Genomic DNA, 24,928 nt, shown 5'->3' with positions numbered 1-24,928 from the left:
AAACATACAAAGAAAACATGTTCCCAAAGCGCCTTAGAAAATATCTTATGGAAACAACCAATTCCAACTTTGCAAATCCACATTTTTGTTCATCAGATTTACAGAAAAAAAAAATATTTAAGCTTCACCTCTCTAGTGGACTTTCCCAATTAAGACAGTTAACCTCCCTTAAGCGAGGGTGGGGGTGGGCGGAACCGGGGGCGTTGCATTGCATTAATTTCCTGGCCTGTCAGGACAGCTTGCATAAGAGAGCCCTTGGGTATATTGTTTCTGTTTTAATGAAAATTCAGCTCCAGCCCCCTTAGTGGAACCGGTCCAGTGAACTACCCAGCAGAGACTGGACTTTTCAAAAGCCTGCACCCAGGCAGCAGGCCGAGCAGGGGCAGAAGCGCCTTCCCCAAGCCAACAAGAGGGGGTGGGAGGGGAGGGGGTAGGGGGGAGGCTTGGCACCTGCCCACCCAGAGCGCTGGCCAGACACTCCAGGGGGTAAGCCCTCGGATCGCCCGCCCTTCCAGCGCCAGGCCGGAGCCAGCGGGAGGCGCCCCAGTCCCAGACCAGAATAGCAGGGCGCCGAGGTGGGTCTGCACCGCGACGGGCTCACCTTTCCCCGCAGAGCCACTGAGAAACTTGGGAGGGGCGGGGGGAGGCGGGGTAATGCCAAGGTCAAGGGAGCGTGCGCGGGGCGGGGACGGGACAGAGGCGCGCACGGAAGCGTGGGCCTGGAGGAGCCCGCACGTCGCGCACGCCCGGCCCGGCCCGCTCGTCCCTTACCCCGTTGGCGGCGGCGATGCGGACGATAAGCTGGATGGCCTCGGTCATGTAGAAGCGGCCGTCCCCGCCCACCACCAGCGTGGCCTCCTGCCTCAGCGCCGGCTCCACGGTGGAGATGATGCTCTGGATGAAATTCTCCGCGTAGTTGGCGTTGCTCTGGAACACTTTCACCCGCTTCCGCAACCCGCTCGTACCAGGCTTCTGGTCCGGGTACGCCTGCGTCTTCACCGTCGCGATCTTCACCATGGTGGCGGTGAGCTGCCGGGCGACCGTGACTACGGCGGCGTCTGCTGTTGGGGCTGCTGCAGGCGAGGGCGCAGGGTCCGCTGGGCCCTCCTCCTGGAAGCGACCGCCCAGGGCCCGCCCACGTCGCCAAAGTCCGGCAGCCTGGGAAGGGGGACAGGTCACGGGGTCGAGAGGGGCGGAGTCTCCCTGACGGACACCTGAGCCAATAGTCTATAAAAAGAAACTAGCTCTTTAATTGAGGGGCAGAGCTTAGTGTAAGGACTGGTCATAGAGCACGGACGGAGAGTTCAATGCTATTCCCCGTGATTGGGCTAGAGTACCACGTATAGAAACTCTAGAAGCCAGTCTGAAGGACAGAAATGCCATCCGACTTTTTTTTTCCCTGCAAGGGCAGAATCAACGCCAAAGTTACATTAGACTTTCTGCTTTGTACGTGTTTGCTATGGACTAGTTTATCACTGCTTTATTAGTGATAGTGGGTAACCAAAGAACTGATTTGTTGTGTATAGTGGCTAAATTTTTCAAAAGTAGGAGTTTTATCTTTCCCTGCTTATGCTTCCAAAACTGAAATTCTAATAATGAAATCCTTCTTCACAACGAGGAAGTTCAACTCAGATTGGGTCTTAAAAAACCAGGCTCTGACCAAGATTTACCTGCAGTCATCCCTCGGGTTTGATAACTAGAAACGGAAACTTTCGGGCAGCCCAGATAATCACTGGTATAGACATAAGGTGTCCTGTGGTTACTGTGACAACAACCCAGTGCTGGTGAGAACAGCAAGGACTACAGCAGCCAAGAAGGATTTGGTTCTTCGGTAGCAATCTTTCCTTGTGGCTTCAGCAGCTCGTTAGGTTTGTTGAGAGTCTCTGCTTGACACATGTGTCATTTGGTGTACTGAGAAAAAAAAAAATCTTCAGAAAGTTAACATCTGTGAGTGTCCATCTTACACAAGCATGAAACCTTTCATAAAGGATTTCTGCAAGAATTAGTGAGGCTGTGGTAATGAGTGTGGCTACTTTCTTATGCACATGTGCACACCATGGATGCACAGACCTATTCAGACCTTTGAAATGATCCCAGCCCCAGCTCATTACCGTCCATTGCCTTATAATCCGTTGCTAAGCATCATCGGACTGTACCTAAAACATATTAGACCTAAAATTACCAGCTCTGCTTCCTCAGTTCCAGGACTAGAGCATACTGTTAACCCACAAGTTATCATATTCATACTTTCATAGTGGATAATAGGTGTGTCTTGATGGAGCAGGGAGGTTGGCTGACCCATGTGAGTTCTGCCCCAGACAAATGTTGATATATGATATACATATATATATATATATATATATATACATATATGTATGGATATGGATATAAAGTAAATGTACATATAGCATAGCTTGATATAATCACTGTCAATGAGTTTCTTTGGTAAATATGTGGAAACTAAATCCTAGACTGCTGATCATAATTTCTAATACTTTCCTAAGAGTTCACAGTTTATAGTTACATGTTTTTGTAAATTGTGTGAACAAACTCATTAAATAGATGAAAAAAAATTGAGGGTGGAATAGTGAATATGATTGAGATTACCTGACTCAAAGATGAAAATAGCATAGAATCCACCAAGTCTTAGGAATATCTGCTTTAGAATCACATAGTTTGCATTAGCACTTTTGCCATGGTACTAACACAAAGTACTCAACAAGTGGTGTAGTAGTGTAGAGTGGTGGGCTCAAACTCAGACCCCATGCCCTTCATGTGTTCTTCACTTTCTGTGGAAGTAATGATGAAGCCTTTCACTTAGAATGGCTCTGTACCCAATCAGGTTGGGTGGGGAGAGAGAGAGTGTGTACTGAAAGAGACTACTGGAAGGTGGGAGGGGGGGTTGTGGGGGGGGGCGGGGTCAGGGTCAGGTAGAAACCTGGACACCTGGCATGCAAGGGAACCTTCGAAGAATCCACAAGAATGACCGCCGCCTCAGCTAAGATCCCTAGCAATATAGCAATAGCGGATACATAGAGCATGAACAGGCCATCTCCTGTGACCAGACAAGACCTCAAGTGGACCGAGGGGGGAAGCAACCCAGCCACAGAACCTTCAGCCTAGTCTGCTGTCATCAGAGAGGCTTCATCCACAACTGATGGAAACAGATGCAGAGCCACAGCCAAGCATTAGGCAGAGCTTGGGAAACCCTGCAGAAGAGGTGGAAGGATTGTAGGAGCCACGGGGTCAAGGACACCACCAGAAAACCCACAGAACCAACTAACCTGGCCTCATAGGGGCTCACAGAGACTGAACCAACAACCAGGGAGGCTGCATGGGACTCACCTAGGCCCTCTACATATATGTTACAACTTGTCCTCTTATGGGACTCCTAAAAGCAGAAACAGGGGCTGTCTCTGACTCTTTTACTGGCTTTTGGGACCCTTCTCTTTATACTGGGTCGCCTTGCCTGGCCTTAATACTTTGGGAGGTCTTAGTCTTACTGCAACTTGATAGGCCATGTTTTGTTGATACTCATGGGAGATCTGCCCTTCCCTAAATAAAAACAGAGGCGTGTGGTGATATTTTATTTGTATGTTAATAAATAAAGCTTGTCTGGAGATCAGGGGGAAAAGGCCAGCCATTTTAAGTAAACAAGAAGTCAGGCAGCACACTCATCTTAATCCCTTAGCTGGTAGGGTCTGTGTGTGTGTTCAAGGCTACACTAGGGAACAGAGCCAAGCATGGTGACACATGCATTTAATCCCAGTACCAACCATAGAGAACTGGAGGTCTGTGCAGACAGGCAGACAGTGGCAGAGCTGTGTAGGAAGAGGAAGTGAGGTAACTGGGCTAAGATAGCCAATGAGAGGACAGAACAGCAAGGCAATAAAGGCGTGGGTAGACAGGAAGTAACTCACATTTGGAAGCTGCAGAGTTGGTGAGGTAAGGTTGGCCGGTGGCTTTCCCTATTTCCTTGGTCTAAGGCTTTCACCCCAATATTTGGCTCTGTGTTTTTTATTTAATAAGATCATTTTAGAAATTCGTCTACAGAGGAGGAGTGGATTGGGGTGGGGGGACACCAGATTGGGAGTTGGGAAGGGACTGGGAGGAGAAGGAGGAGGGGAAATGCAACTGGGATATAAAATAAATAATTTTTTTAAAAAAGGATGGCTCAGTACTTCTCTTACAAGAAAATGCAACAGTTAGCTTCAACTGCATAACAAATTGGTCTAAAACTTAATGGCTTCACACAACCTCCATTCTCAGTCATGTTGTGGATTAACTGGTAATTATTTATGTAATCCCTCTGTATTCTTTTCTAATGCTGTCTAGCAAAGTACCACATACACGGCGATTGAAAACACCTATTTATTTTCTCAAAATTCTATAGGTCAGAAGTCTGACAGATTTGGCTGTGTTCCACATTCAGCATATGAACAAAGATTAAAATCATGGCCAGGCCAGCTCTTATCTGGAGGCAAAGTGTTGAAGGTAAATGAAAGTAGACGCCACAATTTAGCTACTCAAAGTCCAATGACCCGCAGCCAAGTAGCCCAAACGGCACTCACTCTGATTACCCTCTACTACTAGCTCCAGTCATAAACAGCCCCGAATATCCTAGTCATCATGAGTCAACAAAACCTACCAACTCCAGGCAGCTTACAGAGCTCTGCTTGATGTAGAAGGAACGTTAATGTAGAACACACTATGGAGAGGGGCATATGCTTGATTGTTGGGTAAAAGGTTCAAGCCCACTTCTGGGTTTGAAAACTGACCCAAACCCACAAATCCCTGAGCATGAAATCCCACCCCTTAGTTGAGGCACTGTAGGCAGTTGACAGCTGCTGACAGGAGGGTCAGTTTTCTTCTAGGATAGCTCTGATAGGTTGCCCACACCCAAGTGGCCAGCCCAGCACCCATGTACATGTAACTAACTGGCCTGGAGGAAGGAAAGAAGCCCTGGCATGGGAAGGGCCGTGCAGACAGAAAGGAGACGATCCTTGGCAGTGTGGACCAAGAAGCAAGTGGGCTGATTATGTGCTTACACGGACATTGGCCATCAGCACCTAGATATTACTCCATGCTTTGACATCCAAGCTAATAGTATTGAATCATAGCTCACGGAAACACAGACTAAGTGAACAAAAATAGGTATAAAGGTAAACTCTGAAGATAAGCATGGTGGTGCAGGCCTGTAAGCAATGCACTTAAGAGACTGAGGCAGAAGGATAACATGTGTGGGGCTTGTATGAGTTATAGAGTGAGTCTGAGGCCAGCCTAGGCTTCATAGAGACCCTACCAAAATATTTAAAACATGGAAGAAAATTCCATTTTCTGAGAGATTTGTATCACTCATAGAAACCTGAATCTCTGCTTCTCAAACATAATGGAGTTTGTAAACATTAAATTATAGAGAAAGACATCTTTCTGTATCTATTGTGGTTAGCAGTATACTACTTTCTCATCCATTTTCTGATTCATATTTTGTCATTTGATATTTTTTATTCCAATAAAATCTAAGATGTAAGTGACTGCTGTGGATATTGCTTTGTATAAATAAAATGCTGATTGGCCAGTAGCCAGGCAGGAAGTATAGGCAGGACAAGGAGAGAAGAGAATTCTGGGAACAGGAAGGCTGAGTCGGAGAGCCGCTGCCAGCCGCCACCATGAGAAGATATTAAGATACCGGTAAGCCACAAGCCACCTGGCAACTTATACTTTAATAGAAATGGGTTGATTTAAGAACAGTTAGCAAGAAGCCTGCCACGGCCATACAGTTTGTAAGTAATATAAGTCTCTGTGTGTTTACTGGGTTGGGTCTGAGCCTGTGGGACTGGCAGGTGAGAGTGATTTGTCCTGACTGTGGGCCCAGCAGGACTGGAGAAAACTTCAGCTACAAGTGACAAAAAAAACTTTTAACTCAGAATTACTTATAGTATGGCCCTAAATACAATAAGTTTAAAAATAAAATTGTATATAAATTAGTTTACTTGAGTATTTTTTAAGATAAGATCTGAGGACTTTTTAAAATTTATATATACTTTTAAAAGTTTTAAATATAATTACATTATCCCCCCCCTTCCTTCCCTCCAAACCCATCCATGTACTCTCTCCAAATCTCTCTGAAATTTATGGCCTCTGTTATTGTTACATATATGTATACATGCTGAGCCATTTAGTGCTGCTTGTATGTGTATGATTTCAGGGATAACCACATGTAATTGGAAAACCAACTGGGGAACTTGTAAGCATTACAGTTGATAGAAAGGTATCCTGGCTGCCAGGAGCCAAAGAATACCACAAAGTCACACAGCACAACGAACCTCACACAATGTATTTATTGGGAGGGAAAAAAACCAGGAGGCTGGCTGCCTGTGCTCAGATAAGAAACAGCAGAGAACCAGAGGCAGAGCTTATATAGTTTCTTAGGGGAGGGGGTGGGACTTTCCAGTGTGAAGCTTTCCAGGGTGGAGACTGGGGGGATTTCATAGCCAGAGATTGGGCTTTTTGCTCTGTAGGGGGCGGGGGCAGCTGGGCCCAGCAGTTAGTGCAGTTAGAGTGCTCTGTGGATGGAACCTGGCAGTTGGGAGTCCTCGGGGGAGGGGCCTGGCCACTCCTGTGGCTTGAGGGGCTTACAGGGCTCACCCCTGGAAACCGCTAACTTTCCCTGTCTTAGCAGTCATCTGCCTGCAATTCTTTGTCTAGGGTGGGACCCAATGAGATTCTCCCTCCCATGTTAGTGTGTCTATTGGTGATGTCATTGTTCGGGTTCTGTTTAGACAGCCATATTGTTGGGTATCATGGGTGGAGCTTCCTTGTCAGTGCTAGGAGACGATCTCACAGAAGACTTCCTGGACCTCTGGTTTTCTTCTGCCTTCTCTTCTTCCATGTCCCCTGAGCCTGATGTGCAGAAGCTCTGTTGTAGACACACCTGTTGTGTCTGGGAACCCCATGATGAGTTGTCTCTACAGTTTTCACCAGTTGTGGGGTTTTTTATTGTTTTGTAATGGCTTCCATCTGCTTCAAAGAGAAGTTCTTTGATGAGGGCTGAGTGCTATACTTATGATGCATTTATCTAATTATTCTTTATCAATAAAAACTCAGGAATCAGATATAGAGGTAAGAACCTGAATGACCAGAGAAGCAGCAGAGAAGCGACCAGTAAACTATCTCTTGTCATTCATCCATCCAAAAGGGGCTAAGACCTTATCTCAGCCCCATCCTACTAATTCCTATCAATCTGTCCTCAGTCCTCCAAAACGTCTGTGGCTAATTTTGATCAGCAGGTAACTAGCTCCACCTTCTGATTCAAAACAAACTTTATTGTCAGTCTTGGTAGCATCAGAAACAATCAAAATATCACACAACATTTCCCCCTCTTTTGTCTAAATAAAAAGGGAAGGTTTTTAACTCTGACAGAGAAAAACTATATACAATAAGAACAACTGTCAGGTAAGAATTACATTTACAATGTTCAGTCCATTTACATTTGGCAAATTCGGAGAAAATACTCCATTATCTATCCTATCTTGGTGAGTCCAAAGATTTGTACCTAATTCACTTTCCATCCTAACTTGTATTACCATCTAAAACTGTTTTGTTTTTAGACTTCAAACATTTTCTTAAACAATTTAGGCTTTTATGTCTCTTAACCTTATATACTTTACACATCTTTTGTGAGTTCTTTTCTAAATTTGGTAAAAGGAAAACTGTATCTATTATTCAGTCTCCATCACAGACCCAAGAAGGATAAAATATAACTTGAGCAAGAAGTGCAGAGCAGAGCAAACGACTTCCAAAACTACAGAAATGACAGAAACAGCTGGCTTCTTGGACAGTCACCCAAGTTTCCTCTGTAAAGTTGCAGCATCCATCTTTGACCTACAGGCCTAGAATATCTGACAGACTTTTCTGTGAAGCAGGAATTTTGAAGGACTGTCCCACTTTGTCCTGGCAAAGTTCAGCAGTTGCTTTCTTTTGTGTGCTGCTTGTCGATTTTGGCCAGCATACTCTCAGCAGTCGAGGGAAGGGCAGTTTCATGCCCAGTGGCTAACTTGCCACAAAAAAAGCAGACTACAAATGGAAGTTCTTTGATGCCCATGTGTCATCTCAAGTAGATTGGTGCTGCCAAGAGCAGATAAGTCTTGTCATGGTAAGCCTTTATGTTATTACAACACCTTAAATGTCATATTCTTCTGATCTCTGAAGTATTTGAAGACCATCTATCTAAAATATATCTCTGTTTGACCTTTAAAACATACGTGACATGGCCATAAATTTGATTATAGATGACTACTAGTCTGTATTTCTTAATTATCCTAAATAGTTAGTAATAACTTTCAAGGACTAGAAATAAACATTACATTGTCAAATGAGCTGCATAGGTACAATACCTTAAAAAAAAGTAGAAATGTATGCACAGCATGTTATAATAAAAATAACCTCAATTTGTATCAATATATAAAAATACCTTAAAAGAAACATATATAGTATAAAAATCTTAAATTTGTGTCAATATATAAAAATCCATACCAATATAAAAGATTTAAGACTAGTAGTTGCTTTTTTAGTTTAAAAGTAAATTCCATAATCTACCCTTTTGATCCTATAATTTCTATATCCCCCTTTTTTCTTTTTGGAATGAGATCCCTGAATCTAATCTCCTTTGTTTGTGTTTTTTTTTCTTGACCATTACTAATAACAACTTGTAACCAATCCCCCAAATGATGACAAATATTCATAACCCACTAAATAACCAAAAACTGCCCACCCACCTCTTGAGAATGTGGGTGTTTTTTCTCTAGATTGCTTCCTGTTGTTGGGGGGAGGGGGGAATGGCATCTCTAGGGGACACTGAGAAAATTGAGATAATGGTCAAGTCCTGGGAGAGTTGCTGTATCATTTGTTGTCAGTCTCTGTGTAATGGGAAAGTGTAGGGCTTATCTGAAGTCCTGGCAGGAGTAATGTCTGAGGCTGGACCATCTCAGCTAGCCACCTTGAAATTGTCCTAAGCAGTTTTTAGTCTAAAGCTGATCTTTGTGTGGTGTTTGTCAGGTTAGTGGTATTACCACCATCCAGGTGAAATCATCATTGTGGGGCCCCATCAACCTTTTGGAGATTTCAAAAGTTGCTGTTAGAAATGGTCACAGTTCACTGCAGAAAACTTAAACATTTTAAATGCCATATGCAGCAGGTCTTGGAGAGGTTAAAGGACCACAAATTGTTAAATACATTTGGAGTACACAAACTTAATTCCTAGTTACCTGATTCAGGCTCAAGCCCAAAATCATTAAGCCTTTTTTTCTAGAATTAGTACTCTATATGACCATTAACATCACAACAGAAAGTTTGTATTTGTATTTATATCTTATAAATTTTGAGATAATAGTTATACCTTAAGAAAAGTTTTAAAGAATCAAAACAAAAACCAAAGGATTATGAGATCAGTGGCAATAGAATAGTCCCTTAATTTTGGTTTTTCTTCTGTCCCATACCAAGTGACTCTTCCAACATGAGACAGAGAGTTTGGATTTTTTTTTTAAACAAGCACACTTGGGTTTAGAGAAGGAGAGAGCCATACTCCAGTTCCAAAGCTAGCTTTAATTTTTAATTGAATTGGGACTACAAAAGACCATTTACCTTATATGTCTGTAGAGAATAGCAGAGACAAACATTTGGGAAGATTTATGAAATTTTATCCTGTTGGAAGTGTGCTATACTATTAGGCCAATTTGCTCTTTTTCTTGGGACATTTTTCTCTGGATGATTCATCCTTCTTCAGCTGTCTCATTTGTCCAGTGGTCTTCAGATTTATTATTTGGATGCTTTTATTCTCCTAGAAAGACAAAAACAAAACCCTGCCCCAACTATAATTTTGTGGATTTCCCTTTTTGGCAGGTTATATCTGATCAAGTGAAGAGCATTTGTTAGTCTTATTAGTTTAGATTGAATGGCCATGCTGTTTGATGACTATCGCCTCTCCTCTTGTTCGAATCTAATCTTTATCAATCTTGATGGTATCCATAGCTTTTCTTCTCCTGTAGAAACAAAAACAAAACCTCTTCCTCAACATAACACATATCCTGGTTTCCATTCTGATATCAATACCTCTTTAAAGTATACAGGCAGATTTAATTCAGCAGTTTTTTATACTATCCAATGTCTCTCTCCAGCTGTCTTTCTCATTCACATTTAAAAATTTAAAGTTAATAAAGCACTGTGCAATCAATCTCTGGGGGTCTTTATTACCCCTTTTTGCTTATTAAGTATATCTTTTAAAGTGCAATTAGACCTTTTGTTGTAACTGCTTGTCCTGTAGGATTGTGTGCTATACCTATAATATGTTTTATGTTGTAATATGCAAAAACTGTTTCATTACTAGAGAAATATGCTGGGGTATTGTCAGTCTTAACTTGTACAGATATTCCCATAATTGGCCTAACTGGTGGTTATTCTTGTATGGTAACTGGATAAACTAAAGTTTTTTTTTTTTTTTTTTTTTAATAACCTTGGGTCGCTTCTATTCACTTTCACAATGCATTGGTGCAATAGCTTCTGCTCTAAATTTCCCTGTCTGTTGTATTTTATCAGTCAACTTTTTGTATTTGACACTGATATCAAAAAACTGTTTTAATTACCAAAACAGTAATAATTGGCATTATATCAAGCCCAGCTAAGTTGATCCATTTTCAACTGTAGAACTATACAGAGACCTAACTCTGTGCACTGTAATATTTCCCATCTTTAATGTGGGGAAAAACTTCAAACAAACAAACAAAAACTCTAATTCTAATTCTGCCCCTTAAGAATTTCCAGTTACTCACCAGATCTGCTGATGATGACAATGAAGTGTGAGGCTGACTGTTGCTGCATAGCATGGCTGTGCATAGAACACAGGTGGTGCACAGCCTGGCTGAAGGCAGCTGCAGCTTCTTGTTCATAGCAGCTGACCTGGTGTGGCAGTGGCCCAGAGGAGGGGGTCTGGGGGAATCTTACTATCCATGGGGAGAGGGAGCCAGCTGCCTGAGAAGAGGACATGGGAACATGCAAAAGAAGTGTGTGTGGCAGAAAGCGAAGGCACAGGGCCACCTGAAGGCCAAGCCAGCCAGAGGTGGGTGGCTAACTCTGGTGTTTGGAGCCCAGGCACTGTGGAGTTTGAGGCCGGGAATGGGTGGCAGCTGGAGGCTGTTGTAGAGAGGCTGCAACAGGAAAATCCCAGACTCGATTAGAGGGCTTGGTGTGAGGGAGGAAAAGCCAGCCATCACCCAGTGGCTGCAAAAGCCGGGGGCGAGTGGCTATCTCATGATTTTGTGCCCCAAGTTGGACTCCAGATAATGTATTTATCTAAGTATTCTTTATCAATACAAACTCAGGAGTCAGATATCAGGGTAAGAACCTGAGACCTGTAATATGTTTTATGTTGTAATATACAAAAACTGTTTCATTACTAGAGAATGAAGAATCAGAGAAGCAGCAGAACAGTGACCAGTAAACTGTCTCTGTTAACTAACCTCCCTCTGTCCAAAAGGGGCCCTGAGATCCTCTCTCAGCCCCACCCTACTGCTTCCTGTCTCTCTATCTGTCCTCAGTCCTCCAAAACCACTATGGCTAATTTTGGTCAGCTAGTAGCTAGCTCTGCCCTCTGATACAAAACAAACTTTATTGTCAGTCTTGGGAGCATCAGAATCAACCAAACTATCACACAACACACTTCTCTGTGGACATAAGGATAAGCATTTCAAATGCAGCTAGGAATTATGCTGGTTTAATAAAGTGACAATCCATGACCTCACTAGCCTAGGAAGTTGGTTAGGTTTTCAGTACCAGTTATTTTTCTCTACTGTTAAACAGGCCTTACTGTACCCTTAGGAATATCTTGCCATAAGTGGTCATTGTTGTGGTTCATAGGAATCACAGCTAGGTAGGATTATTGGTTGCTTTCCTCCCTTGTAGCATGTATAACACCTTCTGGAGCTTCTGGCATTATGAAAAATAGTCCTCAAGGAGGAGGCTTTCAGGTCAGATCCAGTGAAAACACTTAAGAGTCTTCTGTCCAAAGTGCATGCATGCTGTCTTCAGCAATAGGGATTTATGCAACATGTACACACACACACACACACACACACACACACACACACACACTGCTAGAAGGAAATATGCCAAAATACATAGCAGTAACTACCCCTCAGGCATGAGATTATGTCATTTTGTTATCCTAGCAAATTACCTGCATTTTAAGATTTTCTATGAGAATTTTTATTATCACAAAACACTATTTTTCCTTTGGAAAAAATTGTCTCCTAGATAATCTTCATGCTATTAGTGTTTTTCTTTTAAATTAATCATCTAGGCCAGTGATTCTCAACCTGTGGGTCATGACCCACCAGGGTTGCATATAAGATATCCTGTTTATCAGATACTTACATTATGATTCATAAAAGTAACAAAATTATAGTTATGAAGTAGCAATTAGATAATTTTATGGTTGGGAATCACAACACGAGGGACTGTATTAAAGGGTTGCAGCATTAGGAAGGTTGAGAACGGCTGATTTAGGCAGTCTTATTCATCTATGGATTTATTCTGTACAAACATGTTTTGAATTTCTACTAAGTGCCAGTTGGTCCCTGGTCTCACAGAGCTAGCATATACTGATATGACAGATAGTATCAATCATAATTGTGACAAGTGCTACAATGAGGTAGAGGTACTGGTAGATTGTATGTGAGTTGAGGACAAGGGCCCAGGGAAAGTAACATAGAAACCAAGGGCTAGAAGGATGGGTAGGTGACAGAGTGAAAGGCAAAGAATAAGATTCTAGTCCAGAGCAGGAACTTCATGGGTGAGGGTCTGAAGAAAGGTAAGTTAGTGTCATCAAGAACATACAAGATGGCCACTGGAACCAGTATAGAGATGGAATAGGGGCCTGATCACACTGGCCTCCTAGACAGCGTCAGTTACTAGTCTCTACATAATAGCAGTGAACAACAAAAAAGGACTTTTATTTGGCAAAAGGTATATAAAAATTATCATCTTCAGGGCTGAGAGATGGTTCAGTGGTTAAAAGGGCCCAGGTCAAGTCCCAGTACCCATATGACATCCCACAACCATCTGTAATTCCAGTCCCAAGGTATCTAATGCCCTTTTCCTGGCTTCCATGGGCACCAGGCGCACACGTGATGCATGGACATACATACAGGCAAAACACCCTTATATATAAACACAGACTAGTTTTAACCATTTGAAGTGGACTTCAGTAACCTCATGTTTTATGTAGTCATCACCACATCGGTCTCTAGAGCTTGGGGGGTTGTTGAAACTTGAAACCAGGGATTCCCACATGCTAAGCACGTACCCTAGCACTAAGATACACCTGAATGTCTCCACAATTTCACCACTGCAAACTGAACCTATGTAGTCCTTAATGATTCCCCATTCTTCTCTGCCCTCCCAGCTGCTCCTGGACCACAATTCTCTTCTCTATGAGTTTGACCACTCAACTCTCACATTACTGGAATCATACATTGTCTGTCTTCTTGTTTCTGGTTTATTTCAGTTAGCATAATGCCTTCAAGGTTCAATTTCATTGTAATATGCAAGAAGGCTTTTAAACAGACAGATATTGTGATCATACTAGCATTTATTTTAGAGCCATCTGGATGAAGAGGGAAAAAAAAGGTTAAGTGAAACCAGCAAGACAGGTAGAAAACTGGTGGGGTCTACTACATTGAAGACAATAGAAGAGAGTAGAGTTCAAGATATTTTCTATTATTTGAAGCTATTGTAAAGGGTGTTGCTTCCTTGCTTTCTTTCTCAGTCCATTTATCAGTTGTATATAGGAGAGCTACTGATTTTTGTTGTTGTTGTTGTTACTCTTGTACCCTGCCACTTAACTAAAGGTGTTTATCAGATGTAGAAGTTCTCTGGCAGAATTTTTGAGGTCGCTTATGTATACTATCATATCACCTGCAAATAATGATACTTTGACTTCTTCCTTTCCGATTTATATCCCCTTGATTTCCTTTAATTGTCTTATTGCTCTAGCTAGAACTTTAAGTACTATATTGAATAGGTATGGAGAGAGTGGGCAACCTTGTCTAAGATCAAAAACACAAGTGACAGCTCATGCTGGAGAGGATGTGGAGAAAGGGGAACTCTCCTCCATTGCTGGTGGGAGTGCAAACTTGTACAGCCACTTTGGAAATCATAAAACTGGGAATCAATCTACCACAAGACCCAGCTATACCACTCTTGGGCATGTACCCAAAGGACATATAATCGACACTTGCTCAACTATGTTTATAGCAACTTTATTTGTAATAGCTAGAATCTGGAAACAACCTAGATGCCCCTCAACCAAGGAATATATATAAAGAAAATGTGGTATAAATACACAATGGAGTATTACTCAGCTGTTAAAAACAATGACATCACGAAATTTGAAGGCAAATGGATGGAACTAGAAAAAAAATCATCTTGAGGGAGGTAATCAAGACCCAGAAAGACAAACATGGTATGTACTCACTCATAAGTAAATATTAGCTGTAAAATAAAGGATAACCAGGCTACAATACACAGACCCAGAGAGACAAGGTAACAAAGGGGGTTCAAGGAGGGGGCACCCAGACTTCCCTGGGGAGAGGAAATAGAAGAGATTTTGTGAGTGGACTATAGTTGGGTGGGGATGCTAACATGAGCAATCAGGTTGTGGGGGGAATGGAGGGGTAGAGTATACTGAAAGAGACTACTGGAAAGGGGGTACCTTTCAGGGTCAGGTTAAAACCTGGTGCAAGGGAATCTCCCAGGAATCTACAAGCATGACCCTAGCTAAGACTCCTAGCAATAGAGGATATGAAGCATGAATTGGCCATCTCCTGTGACTAGGCAAGATTTCAAGTGGAGGGAGTGAGGAACCAATCCAGCTACATAACCTTTGACCTACAGTCTGTCCTGCCTATGGGATGTACTGGGGTAAGGGAAGCCTAGAGATTGAGGAAGTGGCCACCCAATGACTGGTCTAGCTTAAAACCTGTGTCAGGAGAGTAAACCAACCCCTGGTATTGCCTGGAGCACCAGGACCCACAGGCTGGATGACTCTAAGACCTAGGCTAGGATAGAACCAAACATGACAGGAGGGAAAAAATGTCAATGTAATGATGCCTAACATTATTCTGCTATACTCATAGATTGGCACCTATCCCAATTTCCATCAGAGAGGCTTCATCCAGCAACTGATGGAAACAGATACAGACCCACAGCCAAATATTAGGCTGAGCTTGGGAAACCCTGCAGAAGAGAGGGTGAAAGGATTGTAGGAGCCACGGGGTCAAGGACACCACAAGAAAACCCACAGAATCAACTAACCTGGGCTCATAGAAGCTCACAGAGACTGAACTGACAACCAAGGGGCCTGTATGGGACTGACCTGGGCACTCTGCATATATGTTATAGTTGTTTGCTTGGTCTTCTTATGGGACTCCTAAAAGCAGGAACAGGGGCTGTCTCTGACTCTTTTACTGGCTTTTGGGACCCTACTCTTCATATCGGGTTGCCTTGTCCGGCCTTAATACCTTATGGGGAAGTGCTTAGTCTTACTGCATCTTAATATGCCGTGTTTTCTTGATATCCATTGGAGACCTGCCCTTTCCAAAACAGAAATGGAAGAGGAGTGGATTTGGGAGTGGCAACAGAGGGGGTGGGGGAGAGAGACTGGGAGGAGGGGAGGGAGGGGAAACTGTAGCCAGGATGTAAAAGAAAGGTATGAAGGAAGGAAGAAAGGAAGGAAGGAAGGGAGGGAGGGAGGGGGAAGGGAGAGAGGGAGGGAGGGAGGGGGGAGGGAGGGAGGGAGGGGTGGAAGGCCAGCTCCCTCTTTTTTCCAGGGTACTCTTGAGGAGAGATGGATAAGAAATACTTAGAAAGATAGTGTAGAGAAGAGATAGACAGAAACACAGGATAGCTTCGGGAGGGCCCAGATCAATATCCACTGGCCCCTTCTGTCTCTTCATTATTCATTTTATAATAATGCCAAGGGGTGGGGCAAAAACATCCCCCTAGCACAGCCAAGTGCAGAACCTTCCAAACACCTGGTAACCATGCACATGTTCAAGCCATCCTTTAATGCAGCCCTGCTGGGTAAAGCAAGCTCAGATCTCACTAGGAAACCTCTGTGGGCCCCCAAAGGAAGGGAGGAAAGGAGAGAGGGAGGGGGAAGGAAGGGAGATATTTTCAGAAAGAGTCAACAAGTTGTGATGTTATGTAGTGAGTGGGCAAGTGAAAATGAATGGCATCTATTTATCCAGCAATTCCAGGATTAGCAATATTAAAAATATAGAATTGTGGGTTACATATAATATGAATCTGAATTAACTTTTGGACATACAGTTTGAACTGTCAGTCATGTGCTCAAGGAGAGATGTACAATATGGTGTAAGATATACAGGTCAGAACTCAGGGAAGAGACTTTGCTAAGTGCTATACATTTCTAGAGCATCTGCACACATCCTATAAATTACACTTGAGAACATGGGAATGGATGAGGATCTCTGACAGGAGAGAATGCATTGTAAAGTATGGGGGTTGGAAAGTCCAACATCAATCTCAAACAATCTCAAAGAAACTGCAGTACTTAGAAGTCTCAAAAACTTAGCTTTTCTACTTTTGAGAGAGAATGTATTTATTGTATGTGTGTTGTTGTGTATATGGGTGCACATGCACAGAGCATGTGTGGAAGTCAGAGGACAACTATGGCTGAGGGTCCTCAAGTACTTTCTATATTTTTGACTAAGACAGGATCTTTCTTTGGCCTAGAAATTACCAGGTAAGCTAGGCTACCTGACCAGTGAGCTCCCAGGGGTCCACCTGTCTCACCATTGCTGGGACTGCAAGCACATGCCACCTCCTCAGGTGTCTACATCGGCTCTGGGATCAGAACTCAGGTCTTCACACTTGGCCATCTCCCCAAGCCCTGAAAGACAATTTATTCAGAACCACTAAACCAGCATCAAAAAGAATCAAACATGTTTCTTAATATACTATTTAGCATAAAATGTAAGCTTTCAATGTTGGGTTACATTCAAAGGCAAGGGAGATCTCATTCTTTTTCAAAAAAGATTTTATTTATGTGTTTTGTGAGTTTATGAATGTATACCATGTTTGTGCAAGTACCCATAGAGTTGGTTTTAAGCATCTTGATATGAGTGCTGGGAACAAATGCTGAGTCCTCTACAAGATGAGCATGTGCTTTTAACTGCTGAACCACCTCTCCAATTCTGAGCTCTAGTTCTTGAGGAAACTACTAATATGTCATTTTGGAGCATGCATATAGCTGAATTCCCAGATTTAATTAGGTTTAGTCAGTGAAGACATAAGCAATCTGAATTTCTCTGCCTACACATAAAATGTATACCCACAGAAAGCAGGTTAAATGTTGGATAGATAAAAATATGATGCTTTGGTTCAAACTCATTTCCTCATACACTATTCATTAAAGAAAGTTTTTAATTCTTCACAAATAATTTGCATTCCTATTTTTATGATTTAAAGAAATTTATTTGCAGCCAGGTGTGGTGGCGCATGCCTTCAATCCCAGCACTCGGGAGGCAGAGGGCAGGTGGATCTCTGTGAGTTCGAGGCCAGCCTGGTCTACAGAGTGAGTTCCAGGACAGCCAGGGCTGTTACACAGAGAAACCCTGTCTCAAAAAAAACAAAACAAAAATTGTTATAACTATCAACCTTTGGAACTGAAACAAGAAGTAACTAGTATATATATATATATATATGAAATTTATAATGAAAAAGATGTATACATAATTATAATGAAATGAGGTCATTAGCCTTTCAACATTTATTTAATACATGGTTAATAAACTAATTATCAAGGTAAGAAATCCTGAAGAAGTAATTCATTAACATGTCAACTAGCCTTAGAAGGAACTTAAAAGCCACACATTATTATCAAACGCAAAACTCAGCTCCATATTGTAGACATTCTTGTTATCTGATGACACCAAGTGACAGCAGGATAGCCCACACTGAGGATGAGAATGATGATCCCTCATCCTCCTTCTGCTCAATTTTTCTGATAGGCCTGCAAGGCATGCTCTCCATTAAAACCATCAAACAAACAAACAGAAACAACAAAAAACAGTGACAGGAGTCAGTTATCATTCCATATAAGAATTTTCAAGAATTTATGGCAGATATATCCAATTGATGATTTTAGATAAATCCAAGTTAGTGCTGAATTGTTGCAAATGTTAGTCAGTTTACTCCACTTGTTAAGCCTAACATTGGTTATTCCTGAATTCAGGCTTAGTTCTGAGTTTTTCTAAAATGATGACTTCATAAGGTCCTGCAGACAGACAATGGAGAAGTCTGTATATATATATTCTGTACATGAGCTACAAGTTGTATCTCTATGTTATTAAGGTATTTGAAATGTTGAGTAAGGTTAGTGATATTTAGAGGCCATGACTCTAAATAAAAGCTTCTTCCTGTGCCAAAACAGTTAAAGTTTTACACTCGTGTTTCAGTATTAAGTGATTATTCATAAGGCTGTATGTGGAAAGAACTGATAGATGATAAATTGGATTTGTTCCTTTGAATTCATTTTTGGAACTTTCTATAAAGAATATCAGTCTGAATTAATTTATATAAATATTTGATGTGCAAATATTAATATTTTAAATGGCAAAAGATAAGGTTTTTAAAAATACAGATTGTAAAGGACATTTTTCAAGATATAATGAATGTGTTTGGCATGCCATCTCATGAGTGTTCTCGATTCCTTGTTAGATCATGGGGCAGGTTAATAATACCCTTCTCCTAGAGCGAGCCACCTCCTAATCCCCAGAACCAATGAGTATTACCTTATATGGCTAAATGACTACAGACTGAATTAGCTTAAGGACTTAGGGATGGGGAGACTATCCTGGATGACCCAGGCAGACTTGATGCATTTACAAGTGTCCTTTGAAGAGACAAGCCCAAGTGGTAATTTGGCTACATATTAGCTATGTTGGCCTTGCTGGGCCCACATGGCTGACACACCGGCCTTGCTGGGCCCACGAGGCTGACATGCCGGCCTTGCTGGGCCTACATGGCTGACAAAACAAATTTAGGGAGGAGAGGTTTTATTGGTTTGTGGTTTCAGAAGCTTTAGCCCATTGTGGTGAGGAAAGCATGGCTGAGCCCATCATGGTGAGAAGGCATGGCTGAGTTCATGGTAGCAGGGAATATGTGACTGGGCCTCACACCACGACAGCAGAAAGGAAGCAGAGAAGTGGCCAGGACTAGCAGTGGATATAACCTTCAAAGGCCCACTCTTAGCGAAGTACGAGCTAGGTCCCACATTCCAAAGGCTCCTCTACCTCCCCAAACAGTGTCACCAACCAGCGACCTTACTGTACAAGAACATGAGTTTAGGGGGAATATTTTAGATTTAAACCATAACAATTATATAAGAGAAGGCAACATGACCATGAAGACATATTAGAGTGATGTTGTCACTGACTGAGGAATATACCCAGCCACCAAATGCTGAAGCAGGCAAGAACACAACCTCCTCCAGGACTTCCTGGAGGAAAATAGCCCTACTGTACTTTAAAATCTTCTCAGTGTAACAGATTTTGACTTCTAGCCTCCAAAACTGTGAGAAAGTCAACTTGTTTTTAAAGGACAGAATTTCTGGTAACTGTTACAGCAACCATAAGAAACTAGCAAGAATGATTTAGTTTTATGGACTAAACAAAAGCCAAGAAACTTATGTCCTAATTCTTAGTGGCATAAAGAATTATGACTTTAGGTAGCCAAAAGTTACTGAATACCACCCATGACTACCACCACTACCAACAAAACCATGCTAAGGCTTTAGCAATGAATAAATAGCAAAGAAATGTAAATCAGGAATCACACATAGTACACAAAGAAAAGAAAAAGAATAAAGAAAACCAGAGGTAGTTGTTTTTAAATGATTCTTTTGCTTAAAATGTGCAAATAAGGTCAAAAGATTATTTTTCCCTTGAAATTTCTATGAAGCAGTTTTCTATTTATTCGCTAGGAAGAACTGGCCACCGTGTACTGGGAGTGTTCTGCATACTACTCTGAGATGCTGAACACCAATGGCCAGCCTCCAGATACCCAGGTCCCACTGCAAAAAATAAAAACAACATGAATAACCAAGACAGTACCTCCTCCAAGAATCTGCATTCCCAGAGTAATCTTCCCTGGGGAAAGCAAGTTAGATGGCACACAAGACAACAAACTCAAAACAGAAATTACAAATATGTTCAAGGAACTCAAAGAAGATATGAATAAATGCCAGAATGATGCCCCCCAAACACAAGCAAACAGTTGAACAAAAAAAGACAATTCAGGATATGAAAATAGACTTCAATAAAGAGAAACTTTGAAGAAAATTCAAACCGACATAAAACTAAAGTTTCAGGAAGTCAAATAAAAAGCTTGTTGGAAAGCCTCCTCAATAGACCAGACCACATGAAAGGGGGACTATCAAGATATAAAGACAAGGTAAAGAAACTGGGTCACTCACTCAAAGAAAATGATAACTTTACAAAAGGAATGGAATTTTGGGGCACTATAAAAGGACCAAAGCCGAGAATCACAAGCCAGGAAAGAGAGAGAGAGAGAGAGAGAGAGAGGGAGGGAGGGAGGGAGGGAGGGAGGGAGGGAGGGAGGGAGGGAGGGAGAGAGAGAGAGAGAAACTCACTAAGACACAGAAAATGTTTTCAACAAATCATACAAGAAAATTCCTCAAATCAAGGGAAAAGGTTGCCTATCCAAGTTTTTGGTGTTACTTGGCTTGTTATATATCAGCTGTATTCTGTTATGAAAATCATGTGTGCCTTCATAGCTTTCCCAATTGACTTTTCCCTACGAAGGGCTAACAGTGTGGACTGATCACTCTCTGGACATACACATTTCAGGTATTTGGAGAACAGCCTCAGGAAAGGCTTTCTCTGGAATCAGATATCTCCCTTGGCTACTTTCAAGGACTAGCAGTAATAACAGTCCACATGCAAGTCTCCTGATTTAAGGTAAATTCCACAAGGAGACACCACCTAGGTCAGGTGGACATTAAGTAATAGCTTTACACAATTCAGCTCAGACCCTCCTTTCTTACAGCCTTACTAACTTTATAGACTGCTAACTCCTTACCTAACCACTTCTAGGAATATTTAAATAACCTTCTGCGCTGACAGCTATGCTCAGCCAGAACCCCAGTTCAAGCCTCCGTGTAATTATCATCATTGGCAGCATCCAGCAAGGTCCATCCCCAGATGGAGCAAAGTACCTTATCAGAGATACCTCCATACTTTCTAAGAATAGACTTAAGCATCCAGCCTACCTGTTTGAGAAGGCCTGGCGGATGTGCCAATTAAGCCTTACTTCCTCCTTTCCCAAACCTTACCTCCAGTTCCAGATCTCCCTTTAACTATCACCATAGGCATTTAGCTGTACACAGGTTGCCTAGCAACTGAGCACACTTTCCCCCACCCTGCAGAAAAACGGCAGATAGCTTGGACAGATAGGAGCCACAGGAAAAAAGAAGACAGTTTTATTTTCTCCCATTGACCTAGCAACTTATAGATTCTTAACACTTTCTACCAATCACATTTAAGATTATAGTTGAGCACATAAGAGCCCTCTTCTTAGATATTACCTGAATTTAGCCTTTAGTTAATTCATTTCCCCATTGGTCACTTCCCTTTGGGGTTGCAAATGATAATTAACGGTTATTGCCTCCCTATGTGATTCTTATCACCCCTCCATTTGACTCTGGAAGCCTGGTTTTGCACTGCTAAGGGAATACTGCTTGTAAGTGTATATATACCAGGACTCCCAGGGCACGACAAGACAGAGAAAAGAGAATGGAAGAACTAGATGGGTAAGAACTTGAGAGGAACGAACTGAGATGGGGAAGAACTAGATTGAAGGGCTAGAAGAGAAGACAAGAGGAACGAGATGGAAGATGAGGAAGAGTGAGATGGGGAAGAACAAGATGAGAAAGAGCCAGATGAGAGAGAAGGAGATGGGAGAGGAGCTGCTAGGGGGAAGAACTAGATAGATGAGAACCTAGGAGGGACAGAACTAGATGAAGGAATTAAGATAGAACCTAGAGGGGACAGTAGACAAATATAGAGAGATCAGGCAAGGAAGGAGCTAGGCATGAGAGCAGAATAGAAGCTGTGTAGAGAGAGAACTATTACAGGATAATAATAAAGTGTATGAACTAAGGAGTTTCGTGTACATAGATTCATTTCTTTTCATCAAAGATTAATTATCAGCTGGTTGTAGATTCTTCCCGGACCCTGGGAGGGGACTATCGAGGGGCTGGACCCCCATAGTCCCCGATAATATAACAGTCAAAACACTAAACAAATAGAACAAAGAAAGGATAACTAATGTATAAATGCAGACCTATTAGAATAACAGTTGATTTTTCAATAGAGATGTTTAATACCAAAATGGCTTGGACCAATGTACTACATGTTCTCAAAGCCTATAGATGCTAGCCCAGGCTACTACACCCAGAGAGATGACCTGTAATAATCCAAGGAAAAAGAAAAACTTTCTACAATGAAAGCAGAGTAAAGGATTTGTAACCATCAAGCCAGCCCTCCAGAGGATTTTGGAAAGGATACTTGAGACTGAAGAAAATAATAAACATACCCAGAAGGTGATAGTAAAAGAGCAAAGAAACAATGTTAGGTCAGCAAATAAACAAAAAGGAGCTAAGAAAATAAACAACATAAAATCAACAAATGACAGGAACCAATACATATCTTCAACAATAACTTTGAACATCAATGATCTCACTTCCCCCGTCAAAGGACACAGATTAGCATACTGAATTTAAAAATCATGACTTATCATTTTGCTCCGCCAAGAAACCACCACAAAAGACAGAAATGTCCTTAGAGTGAAATGATGGGTAAAGATGTTATCACTGAATGGAACCAGGAAACAAGCAGGAGGGGCTTGGCTATCCTAACATCCAAGAAAATAGACTTCAAACCAAATCAGAGGAGAGAATAAGGTCACTTGGATTCATACTGATCAAGGGAACAATCCACCAAGAGGACATTACAATTCTAAACATGTATGTGCCAAAGTTGGTGCACCCAAATTCATGAAGCCAATGTTACCAGACACAAAGCAACAGAGCAGCACCAACAAAGTAATAGGTGACTTCATCACCCACTTTCACCAACAGACATATTGTACAGATGAAAAGTAAGCAGAAATAATAATGCTAGATGACATCCTGTATCAATGGACTGAACGTGACTACAGAAAACTATACCTAAACATTAGAGTACACATTCTTCTCAAAAGCCCATACACCTTTCACTAAAATAAACCACATATTGAGACACAAAACATGTCTTAATAAATACAGGAAAACTGAAATAACTCCTTGTATTTTATTTGGCCATGATGGAATAAAGCCAGATTATCAACAGCAATAGAAACCATAGAAAATACACATGATGTTGCTTATGGAGATTGACTAATACAGTATTGAAAGGTGAGTGGATCACCGAAGGAGTAAAAAAAAGAAAAAGAAAAACTTACAAATTTCTAGAATTGAATGAAGATTGAAGCCCAACCCTGCCAAAGTCTATGAGACCCAATGAAGGCAGCAGTCCTAAGAGGAAAGTTTATAGCTCTTAAGTTCCCACATCAAAGGATCAGAGAGAACCCAAATAAATGTGTCTTAAGACCTTGGAAAAACAAAAACTTTTGAACAATACTCAAAAGTAGACAGAGAGAATTAATCAAGATCAGAAAACTATGAAATAGATATTTAAAAAATAGTAGAGTCAATGGCATGATGTTAGTTCTTTTAAAAGATTAATACAGATGACAAACTTTTTACCAAATTAACCCAAAGAGCTAGTGAGAAAACAAAAGTTTATAAATTGGAGATAAAAGAGAGACATTACAACAGATACCAGTGAAATCAAGAGGACTGTATGGGAAAACTTAAAAATCTATATTCTAAAATATTAGAAAACTTAAATGGATAAATTTCATTCTTTTTTTAAAAAGTATTTTTATTTTATGTGTATGAGTGTTTTGCCTGCATATATATATGAGCACCATGTGTGCACCAGTGCCTGAGGAGGTCAGGAGAGGGTGTGGAGTCCCTCAACCTGGAGCTACAGATGCTTTTCAGCTGCCATGTGGGTGCTGGGAACTCAACCTAGGTCCTCTGCAAGAGCACCAGTACTCTTACCGGATGAGCCATCTTAACTGGTGAGACCATGGATGAATTTCTTAATGCACATGACTTACCAAAGTTAAACAAAAAAGAGACTGATTTTTTAAAAAAGGTTAATCACAGCAACAAGATTCAAACAGCAATAAGAAGTCCCCCCTTAAGAAGGCCTAAGACCTGCTGGCCTCCCCATGGAATTTTACCATACCTTCAAAGGTTAAAATAGATGCTTCTCAAACTATTTCATCAGATAGAAAAGGAAGAATGCTCTCAAATTCTTTTTAGGAGTTCAGTGACACACTGATCTAAATCAGATAAGATAAATACACACACAAAGAAAATAATCTACCTGTGAACATAGATGCAGAAAATCTCAATAGAATACTTGGAAACTAAATTCAAGAACACATCAAAAAGATATCACCCACCACAGTCAAGTCAGCTTCATCCCAAAGTACAGGAATGGTTCAGCATCTGTAAAAACATGAACAGACTCAAGGACAGAAGGCATTTAATAATCTCACTAGATACAGAAAAGGCCTTTGACAAAATCTAACACCCCTTCATAATATACTCTTGGAGAGACTAGAGATGGAGGGATGGAGGGAATACACCTAGTATAACAAAGTCAATACACAAGGCCACAGCCAGCATCCTGATAAACAGAAAAACTCACAGCATTTC

At 41.5% G+C, this 24,928-nt stretch overlaps 2 protein-coding genes across 2 annotated transcripts in view; one reads left to right on the top strand and one right to left on the bottom strand.

Annotated features, from left to right (window-relative positions):
- Pgm1 (phosphoglucomutase 1) overlaps positions 1 to 1,147 on the bottom strand; it is a 65,157-nt gene extending 64,010 nt beyond the window's left edge. Inside the window, exon 1 of the mRNA XM_006974042.2 lies at positions 772 to 1,147. Within this exon, the coding sequence (XP_006974104.1) occupies positions 772 to 1,017 (246 nt within the window). The 5' untranslated portion in view covers positions 1,018 to 1,147. The remainder of the gene's footprint in view (positions 1 to 771) is intronic.
- The window catches only part of Itgb3bp (integrin subunit beta 3 binding protein), a 129,365-nt gene that overhangs the window by 1,059 nt on the left and 103,378 nt on the right, over positions 1 to 24,928 (top strand). The window lies entirely within an intron of this gene.

The sequence above is a fragment of the Peromyscus maniculatus genome, chromosome 2, assembly GCF_049852395.1.
Source record: "Peromyscus maniculatus bairdii isolate BWxNUB_F1_BW_parent chromosome 2, HU_Pman_BW_mat_3.1, whole genome shotgun sequence".
Classification (NCBI taxonomy): domain Eukaryota; kingdom Metazoa; phylum Chordata; class Mammalia; order Rodentia; family Cricetidae; genus Peromyscus; species Peromyscus maniculatus.
Note: the sequence above shows the minus strand (reverse complement) of the source record. Positions and strands in the feature narration are given on the sequence as shown.